General features: G+C 36.5%; 4 protein-coding genes across 7 annotated transcripts in view; all 4 read left to right on the top strand.

Annotated features, from left to right (window-relative positions):
- The first annotated feature begins 846 nt into the window (after window positions 1-846).
- LOC133840528 (troponin C) lies at window positions 847-4,861 on the top strand. Of its 4 annotated transcripts, XM_062272408.1 has the most exons (5): window positions 2,725-2,862; window positions 2,977-3,117; window positions 3,982-4,009; window positions 4,068-4,463; window positions 4,529-4,861. In XM_062272408.1, exons 2-5 carry the CDS (start codon window positions 3,112-3,114, stop codon window positions 4,561-4,563), a joined length of 465 nt encoding a protein of 154 aa, XP_062128392.1. In that variant the 5' UTR covers window positions 2,725-2,862; window positions 2,977-3,111; the 3' UTR covers window positions 4,564-4,861. The 4 variants fall into 4 exon arrangements, with proteins under 4 accessions (XP_062128391.1, XP_062128395.1, XP_062128392.1 ...); XM_062272407.1 differs by lacking the exons at window positions 2,725-2,862; window positions 2,977-3,117 and adding an exon at window positions 847-962; XM_062272411.1 differs by lacking the exons at window positions 2,725-2,862; window positions 2,977-3,117 and adding an exon at window positions 2,648-2,668.
- A 1,832-nt stretch (window positions 4,862-6,693) lies between these two features.
- On the top strand, window positions 6,694-8,244 carry LOC133843912 (troponin C, isoallergen Bla g 6.0201). Its single transcript, XM_062277678.1, has 6 exons — window positions 6,694-6,868; window positions 6,988-7,010; window positions 7,259-7,292; window positions 7,360-7,758; window positions 7,854-7,874; window positions 8,056-8,244. The coding sequence occupies exons 2-6, from the start codon at window positions 7,008-7,010 to the stop codon at window positions 8,058-8,060; spliced, it is 462 nt and encodes a 153-aa protein (XP_062133662.1). The 5' UTR covers window positions 6,694-6,868; window positions 6,988-7,007; the 3' UTR covers window positions 8,061-8,244.
- Window positions 8,245-11,865: 3,621 nt separating this feature from the next.
- On the top strand, window positions 11,866-12,307 carry LOC133844021 (venom peptide CtAPI). Its single transcript, XM_062277829.1, has 2 exons — window positions 11,866-11,984; window positions 12,050-12,307. Exons 1-2 carry the CDS (start codon window positions 11,903-11,905, stop codon window positions 12,241-12,243), a joined length of 276 nt encoding a protein of 91 aa, XP_062133813.1. The 5' UTR covers window positions 11,866-11,902; the 3' UTR covers window positions 12,244-12,307.
- A 1,479-nt stretch (window positions 12,308-13,786) lies between these two features.
- LOC133845167 (uncharacterized) overlaps window positions 13,787-27,767 on the top strand; it is a 34,025-nt gene continuing 20,044 nt past the window's right edge. Inside the window, exon 1 of the mRNA XM_062279537.1 lies at window positions 13,787-14,330. Coding sequence (XP_062135521.1) covers window positions 14,201-14,330 — 130 coding nt within the window. The 5' untranslated portion in view covers window positions 13,787-14,200. The remainder of the gene's footprint in view (window positions 14,331-27,767) is intronic.

A 27,767-nucleotide genomic window follows, 5' to 3' on the forward strand; every position in this document is an offset into this window, starting at 1 on the left:
AGGGGTATTTATTATGCTATAATACTAAAATGCTGTCTGTACCTTGTGGACGCGCTTTGATAAATGGAAGAAATGTATTATTCGCTCGTCATCTTTGAAAAGATCACAGAAAACACTAACAAATTAATTATGTATGTTTAAAAATGCACGAATGAGATTGTGTTGAGATAATTATTGTCTTATCTCTGGGATAATTTTCCACTATACGCTCTGACATTGGCAATTGGCAATCTACTAAATAGATTCTTGTTTAATCATCTGAATATTTTGGGTGTGATTTTCAATTAAATGTTACCCTGTAAGCCTGTAATTTGAAGGGTATATAAACTATTGAAGTGTTTTGTAGCAATTTGAAGATGCTTAGGCTCATCTTAGGGTATCTAAGAGTAGAGCATTCCCGTAGCACGCATTGATAATTTGGCTGCATCACTGAATTACTATGATCTGCTTTAGTGTCGCTTAACTTTATTTGGAATGACGCCGATTTATAGTGGATTCACATCGTGTTCGACATTGCCGACGTCGATGTGGAGAATCGTTTCCACGCCATTTTCTGCGCGAGCAAAATCGATTCGGGTGTACTTACTTGTGGTGTGCACAAATGTGTGTGTATCTATAGTCGTTGTATCTGTATCTGAATCTATATCCGAACTTGTATTTGTGGGCATTTTCATATTCATATTCCAACACACATACATCACTACATTCGAATATGTACTCATGAATGTTGACGTGCATGTGTCGCTCTGTGTGAGTCCGATTTATGAATGTTTCCGTTCGTGTGCCTCCATCATCATTTCTGACTTGGTCCAGTTAGTTCAGTTCTGTCATTTAGATCAAACACAAATAATTTCCGCAAATTATTTGCGCAAGGATTAAACTCGCCTTCAGCTCGATCGCTTTCATTCGATTCTCCAGAATTAAATAATCACAATTCTATCAAAATGGGCAACACAACGATGGTGCGTAAAATTAATCGGTGATTGCGCATTTCTGATTTATTATGTGCAATGTTAGAAAATACTCCAGTTGTCCAAAATTGATAAAGATATCAATCTTTGTGCTGTATTTTTAAAGTTGGACTAAGCTTGCAATTCATCGTATTTAATTATAAATATGAAAATGAGAATTTAAATGGTATAGCTTTGCATCAGTTTATTGACGTTTAACTTGCAGATTAAGATAGTGTTGAATCTTTATTACATTCTAGAAAATTGTAATTTGTCTGTACGTGATTTTGAAAAGCTAAGGAAGCAAGTAGAAAATCTGAAGATATCTAAGCAAATTAGTTTAGTGAATATTTATTTATCTTGTATGCCAATTATGGTATCATCAAAATGAATAAAACGACAAATCTGTTAGTTAGTCTATTTTAGAACTTTGGACTTTGGAGATGCACATAACTTTGTGAATAGTGCGAAAACATAACTCTCTTATGGATAAACCAAAAATATTCATCATCAAAATAAAAAAATGTCACTCTTTATTTAACGTTAACAAATATTCACAAAATATTATATTTGTATATGAGCAACTTTTAAGGATAAAAAACGGTGATCAATTAAGAATTCGTTAACATCTACCTGCCAGGGTATTTTAAATTCGCACTCCTCAAAAGAGTGTATTCGGTTGAAAATTTCTTAAATGCAATCTATTGTCTATTGCGTATTGTTAGCACAAATAAAATTTCTAAATATCTCATAAGTGGAATGTCAATCAACTAATTAAATACCCTAGATAGTGAAGTAAACAAGTATTTGGGCAGTTTAACGATTACAATGGAAACTTGGCGTAATCATTTAATAATTTTTTCTATCAATTCTATAAATAAAATTTTCTTTTCAAAATAAGTTATAAATTTAAAAATGCTAGCACAAAGAATCTTAATCAATTTAGTATATTCAATATGTTATTTTTAAGAAATATAGTATATATTAGAAAATATTAACTAATTAAATTTAATTGTTAATGTGACTATCGCAACAATCTAAAAGTATTATACTTGTAGCGAAAGGATATCTAAAGTAAATAAAATAATAAGGTACAAAAAATGCTTCGCTAAACCAGCAATAACCAAAGAGAATAAAATTGGAGTTAGAGAAATATAGAAATATATTTATTTAAATTGCTGTAGACATAAAGTACTAAGTGTCTGCAGGTCGATCATTTTATGTGTTAGATGCAAAAAGGGGATTATTGTCAATTGTGAAGAAGGAAATTTCGTGCTTCGCTGAGTCTGTCTCTGTTTTTGTTTTGGCCCATATCTATGTACATATGTATTTGTCTGTGTGGTTGAGGACGCGCAACTAACAATAATATGATTGTTGAGGATTTATTCTCGAATTCTTGTTGTTATACTATAAAGTGTCAAAAGTATGTATGGCGAATGCCAAAATGAGAATACGAAATGCAAATGCAAATGCAACTGCAATGCGTCTGTATTTATTGCGAGAGTATTTATTTATGTAGAAATTATGCTTGTGTGTAGAGACAGCATTTGCACTTTCTTGGTTATAAATAAATACTTGAATCTGATGCTGCGATGAATGGAGGCAGGAGGGAGGGAAGGGATCTAGGGACGCAGTCAGTCGACAAACAAAATATGACAAGATTTTCGATTTGGTCGACGACATCAAATTGATGTTGTTTATTCTTTGTCGCGATGCAGGTAAATGGACTACGTGGTGTATCAGCAGTACTGCGAGTGCCGTTGTCTCCGTTCGTTGCATTGTATCCACCTGCTAGGTGCAGGTACAATACGTACTTGTACTTCAGATCAAAAACAGAGTGATTATATTAGATATTGGATACACGGATACGAAGTGAAAGTACTCATCGAATTCCTTGCGCAACATCCTCGCAGTACGACGATAACATACACTTAAAAATATCTTCTAATTAATTAACACAAGTGACTTACCAACTATTATTCTCTGTATTTGTCTACTTTTTTTTTTACTTCTGCTTCTGCTTCAGTTGTCTTGAATAAAGACGGGTAGTGTTATATTGTGTGTGTCTGTGTGTGTGTTACCAATCTTGATTAACCGTACCGTAACGTACTACCATCCTATCGTCGAATCGGTGAATTTCTAACTGCTTAAATCGATCAACATGAGTGTAAGTTTTCGCCGTTCGCGCTGGCAACGCTGACAGCAACCGAGTTTTGGAAATGCAACAAAATGTTTATTTTATTAGTGTGCATGAACAAAAGTAGAAAGTAGTTTTCTATATGTCACCCGATATGCAACCCTTTCTATTCCCCACATGCTCGTTATTTGTGTTTTTGCAAGTGAGTTGAAGTGACGAAAAGCCTGCTCAGCGATCTCCGCTAGGGAGTCTACTTTTCTCACCAAATATTGCACTTTATCACGTAGCTAGTTGCCCGGTTATTTTGCAAGAAAGTAATCAACAAAATTGAGACACTGCAATTCAGTCAGTCTCAATCAAATGTCAAGCATATTCAATTCTTTGCATGGTATAAGAATTTATTTGCTTAAAAAACTTCGATTTTTCCTTACAAATTGCGTAAGCGAAAAATTGTGTTTTATTTGTGTTCTCTTAATGATGGGATCATCGCGCACCTTAAAAAGTGAAATCCAAAGAAGAAATATTAAAATCTAATAGATTTTTACAAGTACAAAGAGAATGCAAATATCTGAGATTTTCATTGGAAAACCAAGTCTTATTACCCCTCTACTTTTGTGGATAGCGGGTATACTTAAAAGAGTCTTAAGTTCACAAATACAAGGAAAATTGAAAGAGTGCAACTTTTCTTTTTTGTTTTATAATACTTATAAGACTCGTCAATCTAGAAAATTAATTTTAATTACTAAAAAATCTTAGAGAACAACGTAATTTATAAAATTGCACAAACTTGAAACCCATCAACAGCAACAATTTGGAATGGAATGCAAATTCTTTTATACCTGAATTCTTGAAGAAATGTACTAATGAATTATTTGCCTGATTGATCTGTTACAGGACGAACTAACAAAGGAACAGATTGCTCGTGAGTATTGCCGAACCTTGAGAGAAAGTACTGTTATTATAATCGCATTTATTTGCAGTGCTTCGCAATGCATTCAATGCATTCGATCCGGAGAAGAATGGATACATCAACACCACCATGGTTGGCACCATCCTGAGCATGTTGGGCCACCAGCTGGATGATGCGACATTGGCTGAAATCATTGCTGAGGTGGATGAGGATGGTTCCGGCCAGATTGAGTTCGAGGAGTTCACAACGTTGGCTGCCCGTTTCCTCGTTGAGGAGGATGCCGAAGCCATGATGGCCGAGCTGAAGGAGGCCTTCAGGTTGTACGACAAGGAGGGCAATGGCTACATTACAACCGGCGTTCTGCGCGAGATTCTTCGCGAGTTGGACGACAAGCTGACAAACGATGATCTCGACATGATGATTGAGGAAATTGATTCTGATGGTTCCGGCACCGTGGACTTTGATGGTAGGCCGAAATTTCAAAATATTATATCATTAATTTAACCAAACTCTTTTCTTATTCAATGTCAGAATTCATGGAGGTGATGACTGGTGGTGATGACTAAACGGACTCCTTTTTACATATTCGCAACGAATTCTATCGGCTGCCTTTTCAACTCAAAACTAAAACCTACAAAGCTGTCATTTGCAATCCAGTTTTAAAACAGGCCTACAGTATTTTTAGTAATGTACTAAAATTAAGTTACCTATTTGTCTGTAAATATACATGTATTTATATCTACTGAACTTAATCGATCCTTGGCTAGTTTGAGCAATAGACCTTCACAACAAAAAAAAAAGCAATAGACCAGTCCACACCACGAGACATTTATAATAAAATTCAAATTGATATTACATAACAAACATTTTGGCAACAATACTAATTATTCGCTAAAGATATTGCAGTGCGGTGGGTCAAGGGCATTGGACTGCTTGCATAGCGGACAAGCAGTGTAGGTACATCTTTGCACTGTACCTTTGTACCTACATTACAATTAGTAGAAAAAGTGGTACAGCGTTTTCTGTTTATTAGAACAATTTGTTACTTAGTACATTAAATAATTATTGATTTATTAACGTTGGAGTACATCGGAGACAATTGTCATTTAATTCTTCGCAGATATTAAGATTATTGAAATTAATTCTCTAATTTTTGTAACCATACATAAAAAACTAATTTTTTATTTTAATTTTTTAAACTATTAATTTTTGAAATTGCAAATTTAAGTTTAAAATGTATATGGAAAAATATCATGCGGCAATTGTACATTTTTGTGTCATGTAAAATAAGCAGTTCTCACGCTAATGGTAAGCTATTGCAAGCAGTGTTTGTAGTTGTGTAAATCATATCAAGCAGTGGATCAACAGGTTGCTGCAAAGCAGTGCGTTTTCTTGTGCGTTCGGTTCATTTAATTTAAGTTATCTAAATATGTAATTCAATAAAATTAAATATAATAACAAAATATAGCACTCGTTGGTAGTTAACAAACCGGAAGCAGGCATGTATCATTTTTAAGTGGAAAAAGTGAGATTAAACGAAATTCTAAATCTTCTATGAAATCCTATTTGAACCATAAATGAAGAATCATTCATCAGTTCCTAATGATTTGATTTATTCTTTTGCCATGTGAATGCCAATCTATGCTTGAAAATGTGACGAGGCCACGACCAACACGAATGTATGTTACATACAAAATAATTATACACACAGCGCAAGGCTAAATGATCTCTTGATATGATCACAATGTTTGACCAGCTAAGGAAGGAGTTAAGTCATTCCTAGAACTATAAAACGAGAAGTTGTCGTGTATCAGAGATATTAGATCAGCGAATTAGTTAAAGCTGAAATAATATGATATTATATTAATAATTATAATTATTGTGCATCTGAGCAGTTGTTTTAAACGAAATAGTAATATTTTTTATGTTTAACTCGAAATAATAAAAGAAATTGAAAATAATAGTAGAAAATTAAATAAAAAGTATTCTGATGACTATTAAATTTATACTTAAAATTGAGTGTGCGACAATATTGAATTTGATATTGAAGTTTTCTTCTTTCTTCATATTCAAAGCTACTAGTAGTTGTTGCATTAATAGTAATTTCTATCAATTTCAATCAAATTAAATAATTAATTTTAATGACAGTTGAGCTTACTCGACTGTAGCCTACTGATATCTATTTTAATAATAGTTATGTGAAGAATTTGAAGAGAGAACAGAGCAATATTATCTGCGCAGATCACCTGAGAGACTTACATATATAAAAGATTAGAAGCTTTGCGTAATTATTTTTGCGCTCTATTTTGCATCGAAGGGCAGCACGCACTTTGCATTTGATTGGTGGCTGCTGCAAAGATAGATTGATGATGAGTTGCAAAGCTTTCGAGTGCTGAAAATATGCGTTTTGATAAACTTGACCAATCATAAATGCAATTAGTAATGCTTAGTCATCGGGTCAGTGGCATCGTGTGCGTGCCTCGGACATCTCGCAGCTGGCAGCTGATGGGAAGCTTGCAGCTTGCTGCTTGCCACTTGGCCACTTTGTAAGTTGCAACTTGCATAAGTAGCTGAGTGCCTCTGATTCGTGTCGCATCATTTCGCATTGCATCGCATCGCATCGATTGGCATCGACGACGACGACAATTTGGCATTTGTTTCACAAGTTGCTGTGAAATTTTGCACGGTTCGTTGTTGCCGTTGTCACATTGCTGCCTCGCATTTGCCGTGCACTGACATTTTGCCGTAGACCTAGTCGTAGTCGCTTATATACGGCGGACAGCAATTGAATTGCTTAGACGCTGGCGCTAACTCTGATCGATCTGATCGAAAGTTAATTTTTCAATTCAATTTGCTGTTAATCAATCTCTGGTGAATATCTCAAAATCGTAATTGCAATCGAAATCGCACTCACAACGAACAAAAAAGAACTCAACTTTTTTTCCATTTCGTTTTTCGGTTTATTCTTCTTGCTCCTTCAACTCCCGCAGATTGGACTTTATTTGGCAATATGGTGAGTGCAAAATATCTCGAAATAAAAGAAAAGAAATAAAATGGCTTGAATCGAAAATCAACGTATGAATAGCTCTGCAGGCGCATAAATCAATTTAATTGGGGGTTTCGACAAATGTTTGGCCTTGATTGTAATTGCAAAAAGACACGTAGAGGGCATTTGTAGGGTACGTGCGAGTATAACAAGTTTATACTCGTATATCGAATTCATTTAATTAATACAATTACTTCCACTCTCTTGACTTGCAGGCAGAGGGCGAGTACGACAAGGATCAACTGAGAAGTAGCTAAGAAACAATCAATAATTGCCCAATGAATCCCATTAATCCTCTCTCATTTTATTTGCCTAGTTCTCCGCAATGCCTTCAAGGCATTCGATCTGGAGGGCACTGGCTCCATCGATCACTCCGACGTCTCAAACATTTTGGAAATTCTCGGCCAGAAACTGGAACCGCCGGCAGTCAAGGCCCTCATCAAGGAGGTCGATAAGGGCACAACGGGTAAATTAAATTTCAGCCAGTTCTGCAAGCTGGCAGCTCGTTTCATCGAGGTCGAGGAGGATCAAGGCGCACTCCAGGCGGAACTCAAGGAAGCATTCCGTGTGTACGACAAGGAGGGCAAGGGCTACCTAACCGTGGCCACCCTGCGCGGCATTCTCCATGAGCTCGACGACAAGATCTCCAGCCAAGACTTGGACTCGATCATCGAGGAGATCGATGCCGATGGCTCCGGCACAGTTGATTTCGATGGTAAGCGATAAAAGATTGCATTTCAATTTGCATTTGAACAACAAAATGATTACTCTTCTTCTTATTACACTATTTCTTTGAACAATCAATTGCAGAGTTTATGCAAGTGATGACAGGTAACTACTATCCAGAAACTATGACTCTGTTATGTTGTCCAATCATATCTATCACCTACACTAAACAACAGAGAGTGAAAGCATGTTTTCATCATATTTGTTTTGTTTTTACCTGCTTACACGCTGCTCTATCGCATCTGCCCGATCCATGTATTAAAGTTCGACCCTTGTTTCGTTTTAGGATAAATCTCGCACCATACAATAGTCGGAGATATCAAAATAAAACAAAAAAACGAAAAAACAACACTGGGTGTGTTCTGTATTCGAATGTTTTGAGCGACAATTGCAACATTAATGAATTCATCACTTGTAAATTAAAACAAAAATACTCTATTCCAAAAGTTCAATAAATATAAGATTTATAGCAAAACGTTTCCCAGTTGTTTCCGGATACCATGGCGGATACTCGATATGTTCGTTTTTGAGCACCAGCGTTCTTTTGAATACTGAGGAAGCTGGTGAGAACGTCAAAGTTGTTGGTGCTGACCTATTCTCTTTTCCGTGTGCAAATATTGTACTCTAACTTGCAACTGGCTGATTTATTTATCAGTTCGACTTAACACATTGAAAATAATTCACACGTTGAACTTAATTCAACTACAATTGGAATCGGACCAAATCTTAAATACATAAATAAACAATGAATAGAAATGATTAAAAAGAAATTACAAAGAAATTAAAAGAAAATTATTTTATTGCTCGATTTAAACTCAACGTTGGATTTCAAAATTAAAATAATTAGTATTATCATTAAAGTATCCAAAATAGAAAAATATGTAATGTTACTTTATTAATAATCAATTAAACTTTAATTAGAAATAGAGGTTGTTTTCGATCTCTAAGATCGTACAGTAAATAGGCGCTATTAGCAGATAATCATGATCATTATTTAGGACACCTAATTACTACTTTACGCATACAAGCAGGAGATGTCAAATTTTGGTTTCGATATCACAAAAAAAAGCATCATGAGATGATATTGATATAATGTGTTTACTTTTTTTAATTCAATAAACAAAATTAAATTAATGTCTCCTGGTTACTTTGGTATAAATGCATCCCTTTTTTAATATTACATTGATTTCCGCAACTCTTTGTTTGTTTAAAAAGTGTGCCCATATTTGAAATAAAAGTTGGTATTTATTAGCTGTAAATTGAATGGAAAGGTATTATGCAGTAACTAAATGCTGTTTTTATGATTACTGATCAGTATTACGAGCTGAATGGTCCCAATAGCTCAAAATTTGATTACTAACCAGCTAATATGTCTATTTAGGGCATTTAATCTTCGGCCTGTCTCACAAGCTACCACAGTTTATAGTTCTTTCTTGTTTTAATTGACTTTGATGTGGACCGCAAAATTGTAACGAGAAAATGCGGGGACAAAGCAAGGCAGCAGAGCACTTCCACATTTCGCAATCCGCGCAGTTCAAACCCCCAGTGCCAATTGGAAACGACCAAAGCAATTTAAAATCGATTTAGATCTGGTAGTTGAGGTTTGGCCACTTCATGACGTTTCCAACTGATTCGGTCTCATTTTTTTCTTTTTAACTGTTTCACTTATTGAGTTGCTTTAGCGTCCTTGACAACTCAAGCCGTAAATATAACACACTAATGCCCAACATGGGGAAATGTTACGCATTTGCTCGGATATGAAATTAATTTATCAAAATATTTTATAGAATAAAAAACAGCTTAAGAAGCCATTCAAAAAACCTAAAACAAATCCGCGTTCTGCACAATTAAATGATAATCTTGTGTATTATATTATAATCAGTCATCAAGACAAAAAGAGGTTGACCATTGTCCTCCTCAGAAACTCGTGAGCATGTAGATCAAAGATAAAATGTCAATGCTCTCATATTTATTTATTATACTTGCCGAATATTGTGTGGAAGAGCATGATAATTTAGTAATCGGCACAAAATATTTTTGCATTTACAAGAAATCTCAATAATTAATTTGATAACTTTTCTAGACCTAGAAATGGTTTTCAGATTGATTGCAATCAGTTAAAAATCTTAAAAGCAGATCGTGATGTCGGGTCACAACTGATTTGGTTTGTGATCTGGTATATATAATAACCTTTTGGTATATTTTGTATGTAGTAGTAGATTGATATACCAAATGTGCATTTCGGTATAATTTAGTATTTTACTTTGGTATATATTAACAATAATAACGCTCTCTTTTACTTTTATAAAGAACGGGATGCGAATATATCACAGTCGAGCACACTCGACTTTAGGTTTCTTGCTTGGTTTTTTCGACTAGTGATTTTTGATCTATCGTTTAACGTTGACGATAATCACTCAGCCGTATACTTTTCAACACCTTTGTATTATTGCTAGAATGGCATCTTCTTGGGAGCGTAATTTCAAGATCATTAATCAAATAGATAAATGCCACAACTCATATCTAAATTGATTGAGTATCCAAGGATATTAGAATATTATTTTTATAATACGAATAGTAGTCTAATATTTATTTGTTAGCAACTACCTCGTTTATATTCATTACAAGTGCTTAAATTGATTATAATGATAAAAAATAACAACGGTCGAAATTCCTGGAAGGCAGTAAATATAATAATTTGTATCGTTGAAAAACCAATTGCAAATGTGGCAAGTTGGCGGCTAATGTTGCAGCCACAATTGGCTTGCAGCAAATCCTAACGCGAGACACAAGTGAACCCGAAAAAGCAAATCGGTTTTGCATAAAGTCGTGATTCACAATAATACTTGAAGTTTTTTGGTTTATTCGTTTTGAGTTTGGTTTTTTTTTTTTTTTTTTTGATTAGCCAGCAACCTATCACATTAACAAAGCCAATAAATTTGTAAAGTCAAGAGTCTTTTGTTTTTCTCATGCCACATTTGGGCGGAGGTGTTTGGCCACAAAAAAAATATAACAAAAAAAAAAACAAAAATAACAAAAAGTAAAGCAACGAAACGAATTCTCTTATTTATTCCAGTTTCTACTTTACGCAGATAAAAATCATTTATTTGGCAGGCATAATGAAACTGAAAGTGAAGGTATTTTAATTGTGGGCAGGTTTTTCACTATTTATACATTTACATACAAACATACGGACAAATCTATTTGTGAGTGTGCACGAGTATTTCTTTTGAGTTGGCCCCTAACGTTGATTCACATAACCGTTTGCCTTTATAAATAGGTGTGAATGTGTAGTATATGGCATAAAAACGGATATCGACGACGGACAAAACACTTTCGGAATTACCGATTTGGCTGCACTATAAAATGTATTTGTAATTAATATTAAAAGTATTTTTTCTTCTCCTCCAAACTTCCTCTTGAGTGCTTAAAATATTACATAAATATTATTATTAGCAGATGCTCGTAATATGAAAGTGGGTTTTAAATCTTTAGCTAATACTTTGCATTATAGTATTATGTCAGCTTTTGCTGACTTCAAATACAAATATTAAAATATCTACAATACCAAATATTTTCATTTTCCTCATCGCTTAATTAGTAACATTTTTAGCAATCATTAATATACACAAATAAAACTGTGATGAAGGCCGCGACTTTGACAGTTAAGATTAAAAATTATGTGCGTTGGCTCAAAGGAATTCAGTTCACAAATTGAGAGACTCCCAACTGACCCGTTAATATAGCTATATCATTATTTATTTCTATAGTTAACGAGCACAAATTTGCCATATTTGCCATATTGTTGTGTTAGCTATCCTATCAAATAAAAATGTTCAAACATTCACTCCAGCACAAACTATTGAAGTCGAAGCAGGAGCTGTGGCTTTATTTTACTTTTGTTATTAATTGTTCACTTTCCTGGCTGCTTATTTCCTGCTTCACTCGCTTAAAGTAGACATATTAATAAGACTTTTGTATGGCTGAAAATATCTCAAATAGCTTTGCAAATTCCTGTGGCAAATCTAATTACCAAGCCAGCAGCTGCGGAATGAATTAGCTAGCGCAACTAAATTGCTGGGGTTAAATAGGCAAATACAAATGTTTAAGCGCACAAATTCATTTAGCGCACAATGGAGCTCAGTGCTGTAAACTTAGGATATTTGTTGGCAATCATCCAGGTGGTGACTGGGCATCTGCATGGGTTTCTTAACGGTGAGTCTGTGTCATCACACGTCCCTTACAAAAGCTGAGTGATATGCAACTCTTTTTTACTGCAGAGTGCAAGGCGAACGACATTAAGGTCGATTGCATACCCGAATGTCCTAGGATATGCATGGAACATCTGCAGATACGCAAGTGCAAGCCCATCCCTTGCACTCCTGGCTGTGCTTGCAAGGAAGGCTGGGTGCGAAAAGGCTCCAATACAGGACCGTGCATTAGACGTGCCGATTGCAAGCGTTGGATACTGTAAGATCCCCGAAAATTATACAATTTCAATACGTATTCAAATTTAAATAAAGTCGTTTGCATATTTATTGTCGAAATTTCTCCAACAAAAACCGTACGCCAACATCGACCTTGTGCAACCTTGGTCAGTTGAGCATGGCGTGGCGAACCACAGACAAAACGCATGTGTGATGCATGTGTGTGCGTTGTCTGCCAGTGTGTACATACCTGTTGTGGCTCCCCAAAAAATAAACAACACTGCAACGGCGACTGCAACAACAACTGCAATTTTAAGACCGCAAATCACATGTGAATGACAGCACCGACAGCAGCTGGAGCAAATCTGTTGTTGGGGTTAACTACCGATTAAGTGGTTGCGAGGAAAATGCTGTTGGAAAATGCAAGCTGCAAAATACATTGTATACAATGTACAATGTATATTCAGCTTTATCTAGAAATTCTTAAACTATTTGCAGCAATGGGCAAAGCAAAGAGCGGCAAAAAAATACTTAACGAAAAAAAAAACCACCTATAAAAATTACAGCTACTTTTACTTTCTATTAGAGAGTGTGCGTGAGTATAAGTGTGTGTGAGTGTGGTGTTAAAAGTCGAACTCCATTTAAAATTTAATTGCAAATTTACTTCGACTCAACGAAAGGTACTACTACTTTGTTTGTGGTTGCCCAAAATGTTTGCGAAAACACGAATGCAAATCTATCACAAAGCCCACACACAAGGCGTTCTATTATCTAACAGTGATTGTAAATATGTGCGAATTTAGATTACGATACAAGTGTGTATGTGAGCGATGATTGCCTTCGAATAGAAATGACAGGAAAGACTTTGGGCCGTTATGAATGAAACCATGCCAAAAACAACTTTCTGATACGATCAAACAGACTCCGCTTAGCCTTCGCAGATCGTAAACGGTATTCAGCGATTAGTTACGATACGAATGCATACACACACACACACATACATACTTACTAATGCACACAAATGTATTGTGCGCAAATGCATGTGACTGAATATAAAGAAGCTTGTTTTGCTTACGCAGCTACGCAGCAATCAAATTGAATAATTTAATAATAATTATTTGAAATTGTAAGTATGCAAATACAAAATATAAATTCCTGTGAAGTTGAATGTTGATTTACATTTCTCTTTCGCTCATTTCATTCCATTCCATTTGTTGTATGCGCTCGCGCGCTCACTTGTGCTTTCAAAGCTTTTCTCAAGCTTAAGTCCGAGCTTGGAGTTGAGCTTGAGTTTAAGTTTCGAGTTGTTGTCTTTGCATTGTCTAGGTTCGCGTTGTTGTCGTTGTTGTTGCTGCTCAGTCGGGCTGCAGCAACTTCTTTCGCTCTTTTTATGCCATCGCGTGATTCATTTGGCCATTCCCCGCTTGCTCGCTTTACTTGCTTGCTTTGCTCGTAAGCTCGACCGCTTGCAGTGGCTGACTGACTGGCTTGCTGCTGTCGTTGTCGTTGTCGCTGTCTCTGTTTCTCTGTCTCTGTCGCTGACGCTGTCTGTTGTACGTTTGAAAAGATTTTATATAGTCATACGGGTCCGCCTAGTGCTTCAGTTTGGTGCTTAGACGCGGTGCGCGTGCTTCGAAACGCTGTGCAGCAGTTTCTGTTCGTTTCGTTGTTATATTCGTGCAATTTTCGATAAGTGGTCGTCAAACGTAACTAAAGATTTAACTAAACGCCGATTGCTCAAATAGGTCAAATATAGTCAAAGCCCTTCGTGGCACCAAGTAATAGCACAACGCACAAAACGTCCGAAAAAAAAAACCCGACAAAAAACATAAAAATATATTGCACATTTGAAATTGGTATCCTGGCATAGAAACTAGTCCATCCAGCCGAATATCGTATATTGTATATTCGTATTGTATTGTGCTGCAGCAGCTAGTGTTGCCCGCCAGTGCGCTGTGTTCAAACTAATTACAAAAATTGTAATAAAAAATTACAAAAAAAATAATGTGGACCATGTCGCAAAAGGGATTAAAACACTTAATCGGTCTTTTGGCCGTTATTGCAATACTTTCGGATTTACCAGTGGCGCAGGCGGTTCGCGTTGGCAGCCCTCAACAGAAGCTGCGCATTAAGGGTAAGTCGTTAACCAACACTGATTTAAGGTGACACCAACATTAGAAGGAAGCACCTTAAAAAACTTGTTAGTGCGAAGCAAACAATCGAATTAACACGAATTGAATCGAATCGAATCGATCTGTTGATTAATTGCCACATTAAGATCTGTTGAAAACTTCAATCTTTTGAATAATGATTTCATTTAACGGCGATTGAAACAATTGATGCGTTTTCTGTATTGTGTTGTTTTATTGTTTTTCTTTTTGTGTATTGTTTTTTTTCTCAAAGCTTATAACTTAATTGGTTCCGATCTGCAGCAAACTATAATTATATTGCTACTATTCGAAAGAGAGACGTAGAGAGAAAGAGAGCATAAATTTCATATTTAATTAACATTCATAAGCATGGCGAGCTGTGTAGTAGAGTCTCAATGGATGGCCTTGTGCATGCTCCGAGGAGCACTTTCATTTTTTCACTGAGGAAAACAAACGTGGCGTATACTCAATATGCAAACGGATGTACGTACGTACAAAGTATACATATGTACATTTGATGCAGACAAGTGCATTAGAGTAGATTGTATATAAGCAGCATACGAAATGCTATCCAACGAGCATAACAAGTTATTAATGGACCAACAACAACTACAACAACTACATCAATAGCACGCACTCTAAAAGTGTCAATAACACTATATACATACATTGTATATTGCCAGGCACTGTTCATTTTTTTTGTCTTTTAAAGTCCGTCCGTCACTTTCCATTTATCAGCTGAATGACATCGAAATCACTCGAAATTAAAATCTGGCCAAAGTGCCAAAGTTCACACAAGAAAAGAAAAGTGAGCGAAATCAAAGCGAATAGCAGATCCAAAAGCAGCAACACTATAAAAAGTGGAAAACAATAATTACAAAAAAACAAAAAGTAACGTACGAAAAAAAGAAAGTCTCAATAACACCGACACACACAATACCCTACATACACACCTACTTCTCCTTCCCCTGATTCGTTTACAAATATTATTTTGGTAGTTTATTCAGATCAATAGACTTATCTCTCCTTCTTTCTCACTCTCTATTTGCATCCCGCTCTATCACAATTGCATTGTTCGAATGCAAACAATCCAACTTGACATTCGCATGTCTCGCAGCGAAAGAGAAATGAATTTGCGAATACAATTAAATGAATGCAATGCAACTGATTGTGAAGAGCTACCGTTAGTCGAGGCTACAGTGAGTTCAAGCGGTCTGCGCACAGCTGCCATATGCATTTCCATATGCATATGTATTCGTGTGATGCAGAGATGCACTCTCTGATACGCTGGACATTGGCGCGATTAAATCTCGAAGAAATTTACGCTTGAAGTTGGCAACAAAATTGCAACTCGTTTACAAATGTTGTTTGCTAATTGAAATGCAACTTTTCGTTTTAGAGAATTACTATCGCCAGTCATAAAATCTAGGGGAATTCAAAATTTGTCGAATATATATATAATACATTGAAAACTAAACACATCAATTTAATTTGTTTTATTATTTTCACTTCGAATTTAAAGAGAACCCAATAACGCATTTAATTGATGTCAAGTCCTGTCTTTTTTGTACCTACTTCATTAGATAAATAAACTTAAATGTTGAATCTTAATTAATTCAAATTTATTAATTTATTCAATCCATCTACTAATTTCATATTTTTTTTTATAAAATGTATTCAATGCGTTAAAAGCCAAATTAATAAAAGAGTTCACTCTATAATTAATTCAAGTAGTTTTGTTTATTTTCATAATTATTATTTTGGTTGCATGAATTGATTGTTAAGTGTATTTTTTGCAGAGTGCATAAATTTATTGCTAATTGTATATTATTTCTAAGGAGCTAATTGATCTATATATTCGTTTTATTGCCCATATCAATCCCGACAGCTGTAAATCATTAGCAAGTGAAGGTGTTTCTTTCTCTTTGTTAACCTCATCCAGTTTATTAGCTTGATTGCAATTTACCACTGTCGAAAATAATATTATTATACAATTGCAAAGACTTTTATTTTTCACGAAATTTCGTCATTTTTACGTACACATTTCTTATGTCATCTGATGTGAAATTAAACATATTGAAAGAAGTAATAAAAGATTTAATAGTAGTACCAACTCTGCTGGATGAATAAAACTTACACTGCTTGCATGTTTCGTATATCAGCCACAGGCAGTGCAAATATTAGGGCATCCTTTTCTTTTTTTCACTGCTTGCAGCGTAAATATGTGCGCACAAGCAGTGGGTGGCTTATTCTTAAATACTTTGTTTTCGTTCAACTTCTGTTCCTCTTTATCTTTTAACTAAGTCTTAAAATTGGCTCAGCGAATATTTTATAATATTGCTAGTTGATTTCATAATGGACATGCGAGAATGGTTGAATATTGGGTTAAAATGATAACACGTTTATATAGTAGTATATGAAAATACAAAGTGAACTATCATTAGAGCCGCGTTGACGCAATTTCCATCCGTCGCCTGGTATGCAAAAAATAAAAAAATCATACATGAACATGTACTATATTTAAAGGTGTATGAGTGTAATTACAACTCTCAAATCTGAATCTGGATTTTGGTTTTACTCGGTCGAAAGGAAAATGAAAATTGCCCGTGGGCAATTTCAAAAGTTGTTTTGTTTTTTGTATTTTTTTTTTTGTTCATTCAACTATTATGTACGCTTTGAATGCTTACATGGTTATGTGAGTTTGTATGTAAATGGACCACATTCCTGACCTAAAGGATGTATATTTAAATGTACAAACCACTTTTTAATTGACTGCTACGCCAGTTAACGACATGTGTAATAATCTCATGTGATTTTGTTCAGTGAAAGCAATACTTGAGGCAAACAACAGGATTGAATTGCTATTGTTTGCTGCTTCCATGCCTTTGGGATACATTTGGCTATTTGTCGGTGGTGGAAGGAAGTGTTATGAATCGATTAATAATTCCGATTTGTCATGCCTTGCTCAAAGTGCTTTAACTGTAAATTGACTTTATTTATGGACTTGCATAAATATTCTAATGTCAAGCTTATTTTAATTTTGACATTTTGCGTTGATTGGATTATCAGTAATTATTAAAAATATTTATGTATACACAAATGCTGATACATATTTATTTTCGAGCACGCTATAGCTTTGAAGGTATAGGTAACGCTATTGAGTTGTTATTGCAGTTGTGCCGCTGTTGTTGTTGTTGTTATTTGCTGATGCAGTAGCCACACCCCAAAATCGAAAACTGCAATCGACTTGAACAACAATGGCGACTGCACAACGTCGACGCCAACTGCAGCGTCGACTGCGACTGCTCAGGTTTGTCAAAATTGGCGTTCGATGGCTGTGCAGTAAATAAAAACCCAAACAGCGACGAAACGCAATATGGGTGTAATTATTATAAAATAAAAATCAAACTTAAATCGCAGCGACGGCAATTTACTCTAATTTCCTGTATTGGCGACACACTTACGTCCACACAACTATGTACAGATATCCGCAGTATATGGTCAAAATCGCACAGTAGGAAGTTGCACTTGCATACGAGGACTAAAAAGGTTTAGATATTTTATATAGATTCAAGTAATTGCATTTTATATAGATTCAAGTAATTGCAACCCTGTAATGGCAACAATGTTTGTGGCTATCAATGCAAAATGTTGCACTGCTTGCGAGACGTAAAGGCATCCTTTAGTAATATGAACTGCTTGCACGGCTAGCATATAGCAAGCAGTGTGTAGATAATTCTTAATTACAGTCAAGAGCAAAATATTAGGTCACCTTCTTGGATTTTGGTAGAATTGTAACCATTTACAAAAGAAAAGTAAAAATATTTTTGAAGCCCCTTTTAAAAATAGTAATAAGTACGTATACTTGATGTCGCTTTAATATTGCAGCGGCAGGTTTGCTGTGGGGCTCGTGATTTATATAAGAGTATACACCAGATAAATGTTTAATGCATATTAGTTAAATGGCTGTCAACTGAGCGAACTTGAAGTATGTACACATGTTAAGGCTTGTACATCACATAAATAAATATGAAAGTATGTACATAGGTATTGTATGTAAGTATGTACCACATGCCAAATTCAAATTCCAAAAGCAAACCCGTTGAACCCGTTGCACACACACAATGTATCTGTATCTGGGCGCTTTTGGTCTCAGCTCTAAAACTGAATTGAACTCAACTGAGATACATATTTAAGGCAGCCTGGCAAATGTCACGTTCGGATTCGTAGTCGAATTTTTTTCTCTTTTTTTTTTCGATTTTGGGGTTTTTTAGCAAAGATTGCGACACACAAAGCATATGAGCAAAAGATAAGTGCGCGTATGAATACGAATACAGTGATGTACATAGCTATGAATTTATGTATTGCCATTAGCCTCTGATGCTGTCATTGCCAAGAATAAGTGATTTTCAGCTTTAACTAATTACTTTTGAGGTAAGCGCAAGCGTGATGCTTTCAATGAGCAGGATTAGCGCAAACGGGTTCCACACACAAATCGAAACAGATTCCACACACTCAAACACACAAACATTAAGAGCTTCCACACGCATGAAATGCAAATTGCAATGCGGGTTTGAGCATTGCAAATATCATTAACTATTTACGATTAAAACCGAAACAAAAGAAAAGTTATTTATTGTTTGTTTTGATTAAATTGATTGAGAAAACGTTGCGAATCATAATGCACACACATTCAACAAATAACAAACAAATAAATCAACGAGTTTTTATTTTCGCCAATTTATGCGTAAAGGGGACAAAAACTGGGTCAACAAATTTGTCTATTCCTTTTTGGTCTCAGGGGGGCAGCACAAGTTTGCTTTTATAATGTGTATATGTACATATAGATATGCATTTTAAGTATCTATCTGTCTGATTGTCTGTCCTTCTGTCTGTCAGTGGCAATTTAATTAGCATTGCAAACAGTTTGCGAATTTCTTGCAAAAATCAATCGCAATCTCTGCCACCCGCCTCTGTCCCTGTCCATGCCCCTGCCCATGCCCCTGCCCCTGTCCGTGTAGCCGCGTAACTGTCCCGACCGCCGACTGTCTGAATGAAGCAATACCCTTGTGCTTCAAATCTAGCTAATAAATTGCGTCAAGCAAACCCAGCGAATATTGCGAAATGGCAGCCCATAAACAGCAGCGCTAAACAGCCAAAACGGCTAAAAGCTAATAGCCAAAAGCAAAGCGGCAAAGTGGCAAAAAGAAGAAAAAAAACGCAGCAACCTTGATACCTGTCCAAACAATGATAAACGGCCGCACTTTATGACAATTTCATTTTCATTATTTTCATTTCATTTCTCGACCCAAATGAATCGATGACGCTGTCTGGAAGGGCGTCTGCGCCAGTGCTGCCAATGTCTGTGCTGCACTTGTCTGTGCCACTGATTGGCAGCACTCCACTCAACAAAATGCAGAGAAGAAGCAGAAGAAGTGGAGTTGGAGTTGGAGAAGAGTTGTAATGGGCAGTAGAGTGGGCATTTATGTGACAGCTGCAGCATGTGTCAAACAGTATTCAGCGCAGTTCTTGGCTAAACATAAATAATTTGGGTCAACTACACAGATAGTAGCAGTACTATACATATAATGCAGTTGGAGCCACTGTGGCAGCGAAAACACGACACAAAACTAGTTAACGTGTACGAGTTGTACATAAATAGTTAAAGTTACAATACACACACACTCACAGCATAGCATAGCATAGCATACAGACATCAACTCGTACACTTACTTACAACTGAGACTGTGCAACTATGTAAGCAAAATGGAACAGAAAACTCGTTGAGGCAAAAAAATAAGCGACAGCATCGACGGCTACGACGACGACGACGACGGCGACAGCAACCAAATAATGTTTTGTGTTGGCCAAAACTTTGTTGCAAATGAACTCGGCTATAAAGTCGACCGCAAGCCGAGGCTGCCAGGCAGCCAGTAAGACAGTAAGACAGTAAGACAGCCAGGCAGTCATGCAGTCAGTAAGCCATTCAGATTTGTAGATTCAGTCAATGCTATAAGCAAGAGAGTGAGTCGAGATCCAACTCAGAGTAGTAGCCGTAATCACAGTGGGCAATTCTTGTGGCTGCGGCACAGTGACACGAAAGCCAGCGGAATGCTCGCAATTACATGCAAATTGCTGTCAATTTGACACCTACATCTAAATGCAACAAATTATTGTAAAATAATTAATTATATATTATGTACATACATATATTTATTATAATTGTTGGCAAATGCAAATTTCGCTGTGGAACGCGGAAAAAGTTGGTCGCATTTTTATCAACTCTTTAGGGAAGCCACACAAGAAGAACCACAAGACAATTCATTTGATCTGCATTTCGATTTTGATTGGCTCAAATGAACCGTCTGGGCTGCCAATCTTCTATTGTCAAACCATAAAACAATAAACTCAAAAGCGTCTGTCACTTCTGCAATGATGTAAGTGTGAGTAACTCACACTCGTTTAGCCTATTCACAACTATTCACAACCAGCTGTCACTCAACTTTCTCATCCATCCACCCCAGACAGACATTTAAATGTATGCACATATACTAAATGGCTAAAAGGATTAACTTTCTTACATCCACCAGTTATGAAAGTAACCAACTTTCATCTGTCATCACTCATCAAAAGTTGTGCCTACAATTTATGCAAATTTCGGGTGACAAAAGCGTTTTGCAAAGCCAATAATAAAAACAAAACCTTAAGTGGCGCATTACAATTGTGAGCTACTGTGTGTGTTCATTATCAATAAATGTGATCGAATCTAAATAACAATAGAGAGTTACTAGATCACTGCATTCAATTACAAATTATGCAATTTGATCAAATTCTAGATTATAGAAAGAAGACTTGAACTAGAGGAACTGCACGATCTGTAAACAAAATTAGAATTACCAAATTCACAATGACCTAGCTTGCAGCTAAATGCTATGAAGTAATCACGATAAATCTAATTTGAGTACTTGTGAAATTGGCAATTACAATTCAATTTGACATAGTTGAATTCTAAAATTTCACAACGCAATGGTAAAATTCACGATTATCACCAAATTTTGAACGCCTACAATGCAATTGAAAATAAAAGACAAAATAAAGACAGCAATAACGTGACCAGGAAGTCGCTGCCCATTGTACCACCGAAGAATGTAAGAGAATGGCTGGGGAAGGGGAAGGGGAAGGGGAGGTCTTTGTGTTGGCACAGTGCCTACTAAGCCTGTGACAGGCAAATACCCTTTCAATAGCGAACACACAATCAAAATTAAAAGATTTTGAAAGCTTTTATTCAATGAGTTTAACAGTTGCTATCCAGGGACTTTGCGAATTTATGATCGCACACGTAAGCGGATGTGTGAGTGTGTGTGTGTGTGTGTATACAATTTAAGTCAAATACGATTGGCTGAGTTGCCAACTACTGGATTGAGACTTAAGACTTGCCAACTGCCTAGTAGAGAGCTAAACTGAAAGGGAAACGGAATGTGTGCATGTGTAAAGTGATACACTCAGAGAAAACGCTGCCAAATTAAGACATTTGGAATAATGATGTATGTGTTATTCCTGTTTTCACGCAAGATCATTAAGCACATTTAATGGCTTTGCAACTTGAGTACGCTTTAAATGCCTTTATTTTTGTGTAGCGATTAGTCGGAGAATAAATAGTAATAGATTACCCACCTGATGGAATGTAAATCACTTTCGGTCAATTAACAAAATTTAAAGACAATCAAATGTGCATCGTCATGGACGTATGTACGTACGTACATGATGTACGTTACATGAATTTGTATTCACGGTGTACTACAGCTATTAGTACAATCTGTAGATCCGGTACACAGACAATTGCATTACAAACAATTTCGTTGTAATATTCACATGATTAAACTAAACAAAAATGAGGGCAACGCCGACGAAACCAACTAACAAACTAATATTTTGGAATGAATGCGTGCGACAATTGAGCAAATGGAAGTGAATAGAATGCGCACACCGTTAATTGTGGGAGCAAAACAAACGGACAAAACTGTTTCGACTGTTGGAAAGGATGTGGAACTGGAACTTATATTTCAACTGGAGCTGTTCACAGTCTTGAAATTAATTAGCTGCGAGTATTATGCCATTGCTCATGCTTAATGATTATAATTCTTGAGTTTGTATTGTTGTTCTTAGCTTTATTTTGGTTTCATGTGGTTTTGTTTTGTTCGAAAAGTCAGCAGATTTGAAAGGTCAGCTTATGCATAATATTTGGCAAATTGCTTAACATAAAAGTTGACGGGTGTGCCCGATATTTCATATATACTATGTATAAACACCGCCACCTATACATCTACTGCATATAAACATGCAATACAAGTAATTTATAATTAAAGCAGCGTTTATAATCAAAAACTCGAAAGCGCACTCAAACTTGGCTTGAAAATATGGAAATGTTAATAAGAATACAGAATGACGAACAACACACACACTCTCGTACAAACTCATACACACACACACACACACTTGCGCTGGCATGAGAAAATACAAATACACAAACAATATCGCTAACCTTGAAAAACAATCTAATTTAGATGTTATTTCTTGAATTAATACAAATATGTACAAATACATCTACATATAATATACATTTGTATGTAAGTATGAAAAATTCAATCATTTTAAAAATATTCACCAGTGAGTTTGCAATTATTTACTGTCAAAAGTTGAGCATTAATTTAGGCACTAATTTGATCAGCATTCCATTTGAAATGCATGCAAATTGCATAGTCGCTGCTTTGCATGTGTGTTAGTACGACATCAAAGAAAAAGTAAAGTACGAAATAACTGTTAAATGCAAATGTGCTCAGCGAGCTGGTTTCGACTGCCCATTACTTACACAAACAACATACATGTGTATGTTTGTATGAGTATGAGTACATGCATAAATCGATGCAAAGTCAGGTGGCCACCAATCGGTGACTGCTTGTCTGTTTAACTTTTGTCATACCCTCTAAAATATTGTAGAGTGAAAGAGACACCTTCAGCACAATAATTGAATAAGCAAGAGCAGTAATGTTACTGTCATACTACAAGCCATTTATGTGTAAGTGTGCATGTGTGTGAACTCCCCACAAGTTAAGCTTGCTGCGCAAGTATGTAGATAGATAAGTACGAGTGCAGGGCATGTTGTAGTCGGGCACACATACGTGTCTCACTTGTTTTCTTTTGTGAAATTATTTCATTAAATTTGTTAAAGCACAAAGTCGTTAGCAACAATCAAGCCAGCAAACACAAATGTTGTTGCAGTGATCTTATTTGTTTAACGGTTCTTTTTTTGTTTCTGTTTCTGTTGCTGTTATTTTTTTCTTATTCAACTTGAGAATTCTCTCACACACAGACTGACTTTTATAATATTTTCATCGAGATTGTCAGTCTGTCTCAGATCTGGAGCAAACGATACGATCGTCGCGACGACGTTTTTACTTTTTAGCAGCCAACAACGACAGCATTGACAATTATTTTACATAAAAAAGAAAATCAATGTTGTGCATGAGGCCTGAAGAGTGCAACTGCTGTCCGTGATCCTGAAAGCCAAAATGAGACAGAAGCTGCTGTTAAAGTAAAGTGGTCCATCATACATTTAATGTGACCAGATTGCTCCACTTGCAGTTTGGACATAAGTACATATGTATGTATGTGCTTATCGGTTATTGCGACATTTTAAATGCAAATTTCATGAGGTGGTAATTGGGTGGTGTTTTGAAGTTTTTTAAAGTTTGCTAAGCTACCAATGCGACAAGTTTCATATTTCATCAAGTGATTGAACTATTGATACTGAATTTTGGAATGTGGATTGGAATTATGCTATTAACGACACAAAAACCGGTTAATCCGTGCAATGTGTGTGCAGCATAAGCGTTTAGGCATTATGGGCATATAGAGAAATAAATTGTCTAGACGTTAAGTATAACGAGAGCAAAATTGCACACACATATGCATAGTATGTTGTATACTAGTATGTTGTTAATGCCAAGCGTATGTCGTTCTATGCATGAAAGATTCAAGCTTGGGCAATCAGGCTGCGTGCGAACCTGTTGCAATTGAAATGGCAACAAGCAGCAAGTAGCAAGCTGCAAGCGCAGCGAACGAAAGTGCTTCTGACGCTGCTGGTGGCAAGTGGGCCAACAGCTGCCAACTTAGTAACTAGCTTCCCTGCCAGCTTGCCAACATTGCCAGCTTCCCCGCTGACGGCAACTCGCCACTCGCGGCTGTCTGCGGTGTTGTGCTGAGCTGCGCTGCGCTGTGTTCCCGTTACCGCGGACCAGTGATACTTTGTGTGTTACTTGCTGAGGCTGAGGCTGAGACTGAGGCTGAGGCCTAACCGGGCTCTAACTGGGGCAATCGCGAGCTTAGGAAAAATTCAGCAATCGTCACAAGTAGCGAGGTGCTTCCTGCTCTCGATCTCAATTGGATCGCAGACAACTCGACGAGGCGCCGAATTCGAATTTGATTTTGATGTATTCCATTTTTTTCACATTTCGCGTTACAAAATCATTTCAACAGCTTTTACAGCTTCGACTGAGCTTTTCTAATCGAGTGTCAATTAAAAGATATATGTACTGCGAGTACAAGTTGTTGTTGTTGCTGTTGTTATGCTTGTTGAGCCGCACGTCCACACATTTCATTTAGCCGGCCTGTGGTCAGAACGGTAAGTACGTGACGTTGCCACCGCATTTGGGTCAAAATATTGGTCTTGGTTTTCAACTCGTTTTGTGCAAACTATTTCATTTCATGATTTCGCAAGCATTGTCGGCTTCAACCGCCGTTTATTGCCATGTGTACAATCGGAATTTCTTTGCCCACGATAGATTGATATTATGTTGCCGATCGATCGACGGAGAGAGAGACTAAGCCGATTATTCTTGTTATCTCTTCATGCTTTAATAGAACTGCCAGATTGCCAGACGATAATCGACATGGTAAATGTAAATGATCAGTAAACAATGTTGATATTGTTTAGCAAATGAACTTAAAACATAAAACAAACAACATGCAAGTCATGACTGTTGCCCTTTTTGCTTTGTATTTTGACCCACACTCAACCTTTGGTCAAACAATTTAATTTTGATTTCGATTTCGATTCCGATTCACAGCAGCTGCAGCAATCCCTGCTCTGTCTGTGTTCCTTTCCAGCTGGGTCAACTTTGATTGAACCCAAAAATGTTGAATATTACACTAAGACGATGGATAGATGGGGTTGCACTAATAATTACAACTCAATGCCATATCATTCTGAGTGAATTGCATTCCTGCAAAACCTGAACATACATATGTACCATAGTTACAAACATATCGAACATGCAGTATAGTCGTATCACTTAATTGAACATGGCACCATGGCACTTAGGCAAGCACTAATTAGTGGCAGTCCGGTAGCATTTTTTAATTGAACTGCTTTTAACTGGGTTTATATGGCCACAGTAAACATAGTAAGCTAAAGGTGCAGTAATCAGCCCAACAATCACCATCCACAACACACACACACACTTATTTACACACGCACATTATCCAAGTTTCAATCAAACGATCCAACTGTGGATAACAATTTTCTTTGATTGTCGTCACGCAATACAAATGGCGCAAAACTGTTTTTTTTTTTCATTTTTTATTTGGCGGGTACTTGCCAAATTTTTGTGTGTTATTTTCTGTTGGCGCGGCCATGTCAATTTCCAGTTGCCATTATCGGCTCTACTTGCTCTTAATGCTTTCATTTTTATTTTCAATTTCAACTTCGATTTCAATTTCGTTTTCGTTTTCTTTTAGGCAAGGTAACGCCGCTCGCATTTCTTGTGTATTTTATTTTCAGCAGCCCGTTATAAACATTTTCAAATTACTGCAAATTACAACAGGCTGCAAACAGTTTTCAGCTTATTCAGCCGGTATATGTATAATTTTCCCATCACATAATTACAGTACATAGAGCATATTCCATTGGCGGCAAAAGACAATCAATGCTTTGAAAATTATAAAACATATTTCGAGGACGGAGGCTAGGCTAAAAAACGCATGCCGTGCTTCACTTCAGTTTTCAGTTTTGCGGCGAAAAAAATAAACAATACACAAACAACATTACTTCCATTATACAACAACACGGCGTGGAAAATAAAGTTCAATAGTTTCCGTATAAAAAGAAATTTGAGCAGAGATTAGACTAACGAATAAACAAGCAATTTCATGACTTGCCTCTTTTCCTGATTGCTTTTCGAATTCTTCTTCCTGCGCCGCTGAACATTATTCTTCAAAAACTATCGAAAGTTAAGCTATCGATAGTAAGTGAGATGGAGTCGAATAATTTGTGCATACAAATTAAAAGGCTATTCCATTTTCAGCAATGGGAACTAGAATTACGAAGAAGCATTAAAACAAAGAAGAGATTAGAGCGTACACAGTCGTTGAGCGTCGTATAGTGAAAGGTAAAGTTGGCAACAGTTTGTTAAGTATTTAGAAACAAGCACATAAATACTGTTTATGAACAAGAAAAAGAAATCAGACACTTTCTTGACCAGGTCAAATAATGTTATGACCATGAAGACATGAGATCATTCATTCATTCAGCCAGGCAAGCAGTCCGTCAGTCATTTCCCTTTCACTTGATACACGGTCATTCATGATGGGCGTAGGGTATAATGAGTTGCTAAAAGACTAAGAAAGTGTAACTGGAGCACAAATCACCTACACTAAACTACACGACTAACAACTAAGTAGCTGAATTAAATGAGAGAGAGAGACATGTAAATGGGCAGATGTATAAATAAATTTTACACACGCCAGCGGCCAATTAAATAAAAGAAATAAAAGCCAAGATTCAGTTAGAGTGGAAAAAGCATCTAAAATTGTGAAATCTCTGCTCTAGGCACGGTAGCAAGTAGCAGTGGCAAGAGTGAATCGGCCGCATCGGCATCGACAATCAGCCACAACAGCAACAAAGACAACAGCAGCCGCAACATCAACAACTAGCAACAACATCCAACAACAACAAAAACAACTGGCAACATCAACATGAAAATGAAATTAAATGCTCATAAAAAGCCAACGCAATGAGACCGTAACGATTTTCCCCTCCATCCGCTGCCGCTGCCACCGCAGTCGACGTCGCTGTCATGGATCGTCATCGTCAGTGGAGTCTCTGTTTTTTTATTCAATTCTAAGGCAGGGCAAAAGAAGTACAAGCGCAAAAAAAAAAAAATTAAATAAATTGAAAAGCAAAACCCGAAATGAAACTCAACTTAATCCAAATTGACTAAAGTCAAGTTTTTGGCTTTGCGATTGCCGGTCGATCGATGTTAGTCTCCGACTCAACCTGCGGCTGCCGCTTAAAATCGATGTCCGCTCGTGCGGCGCCAAATGCTAAGCATCGAGTATGGGGTGAGGCGGGGCGAGGCGAGTGA

This window comes from Drosophila sulfurigaster, chromosome 3 (assembly GCF_023558435.1).
Source record: "Drosophila sulfurigaster albostrigata strain 15112-1811.04 chromosome 3, ASM2355843v2, whole genome shotgun sequence".
NCBI lineage: Eukaryota > Metazoa > Arthropoda > Insecta > Diptera > Drosophilidae > Drosophila > Drosophila sulfurigaster.

Coding starts and splice junctions, on each gene's coding strand:
- LOC133844021 (XM_062277829.1), top strand. CDS start 11,903: ATGGAGCTCAGTGCTGTAAACTTAGGATATTTGTTGGCAATCATCCAG. Junction 11,985..12,049: donor TCTGCATGGGTTTCTTAACG/GTGAGTCTGTGT, acceptor TTTTTACTGCAG/AGTGCAAGGCGAACGACATT.
- LOC133843912 (XM_062277678.1), top strand. Junction 7,293..7,359: donor CGACAAGGATCAACTGAGAA/GTAGCTAAGAAA, acceptor TTATTTGCCTAG/TTCTCCGCAATGCCTTCAAG. Junction 7,759..7,853: donor CGGCACAGTTGATTTCGATG/GTAAGCGATAAA, acceptor AATCAATTGCAG/AGTTTATGCAAGTGATGACA.
- LOC133840528 (XM_062272407.1), top strand. Junction 4,010..4,067: donor AACAAAGGAACAGATTGCTC/GTGAGTATTGCC, acceptor ATTTATTTGCAG/TGCTTCGCAATGCATTCAAT. Junction 4,464..4,528: donor CGGCACCGTGGACTTTGATG/GTAGGCCGAAAT, acceptor ATTCAATGTCAG/AATTCATGGAGGTGATGACT.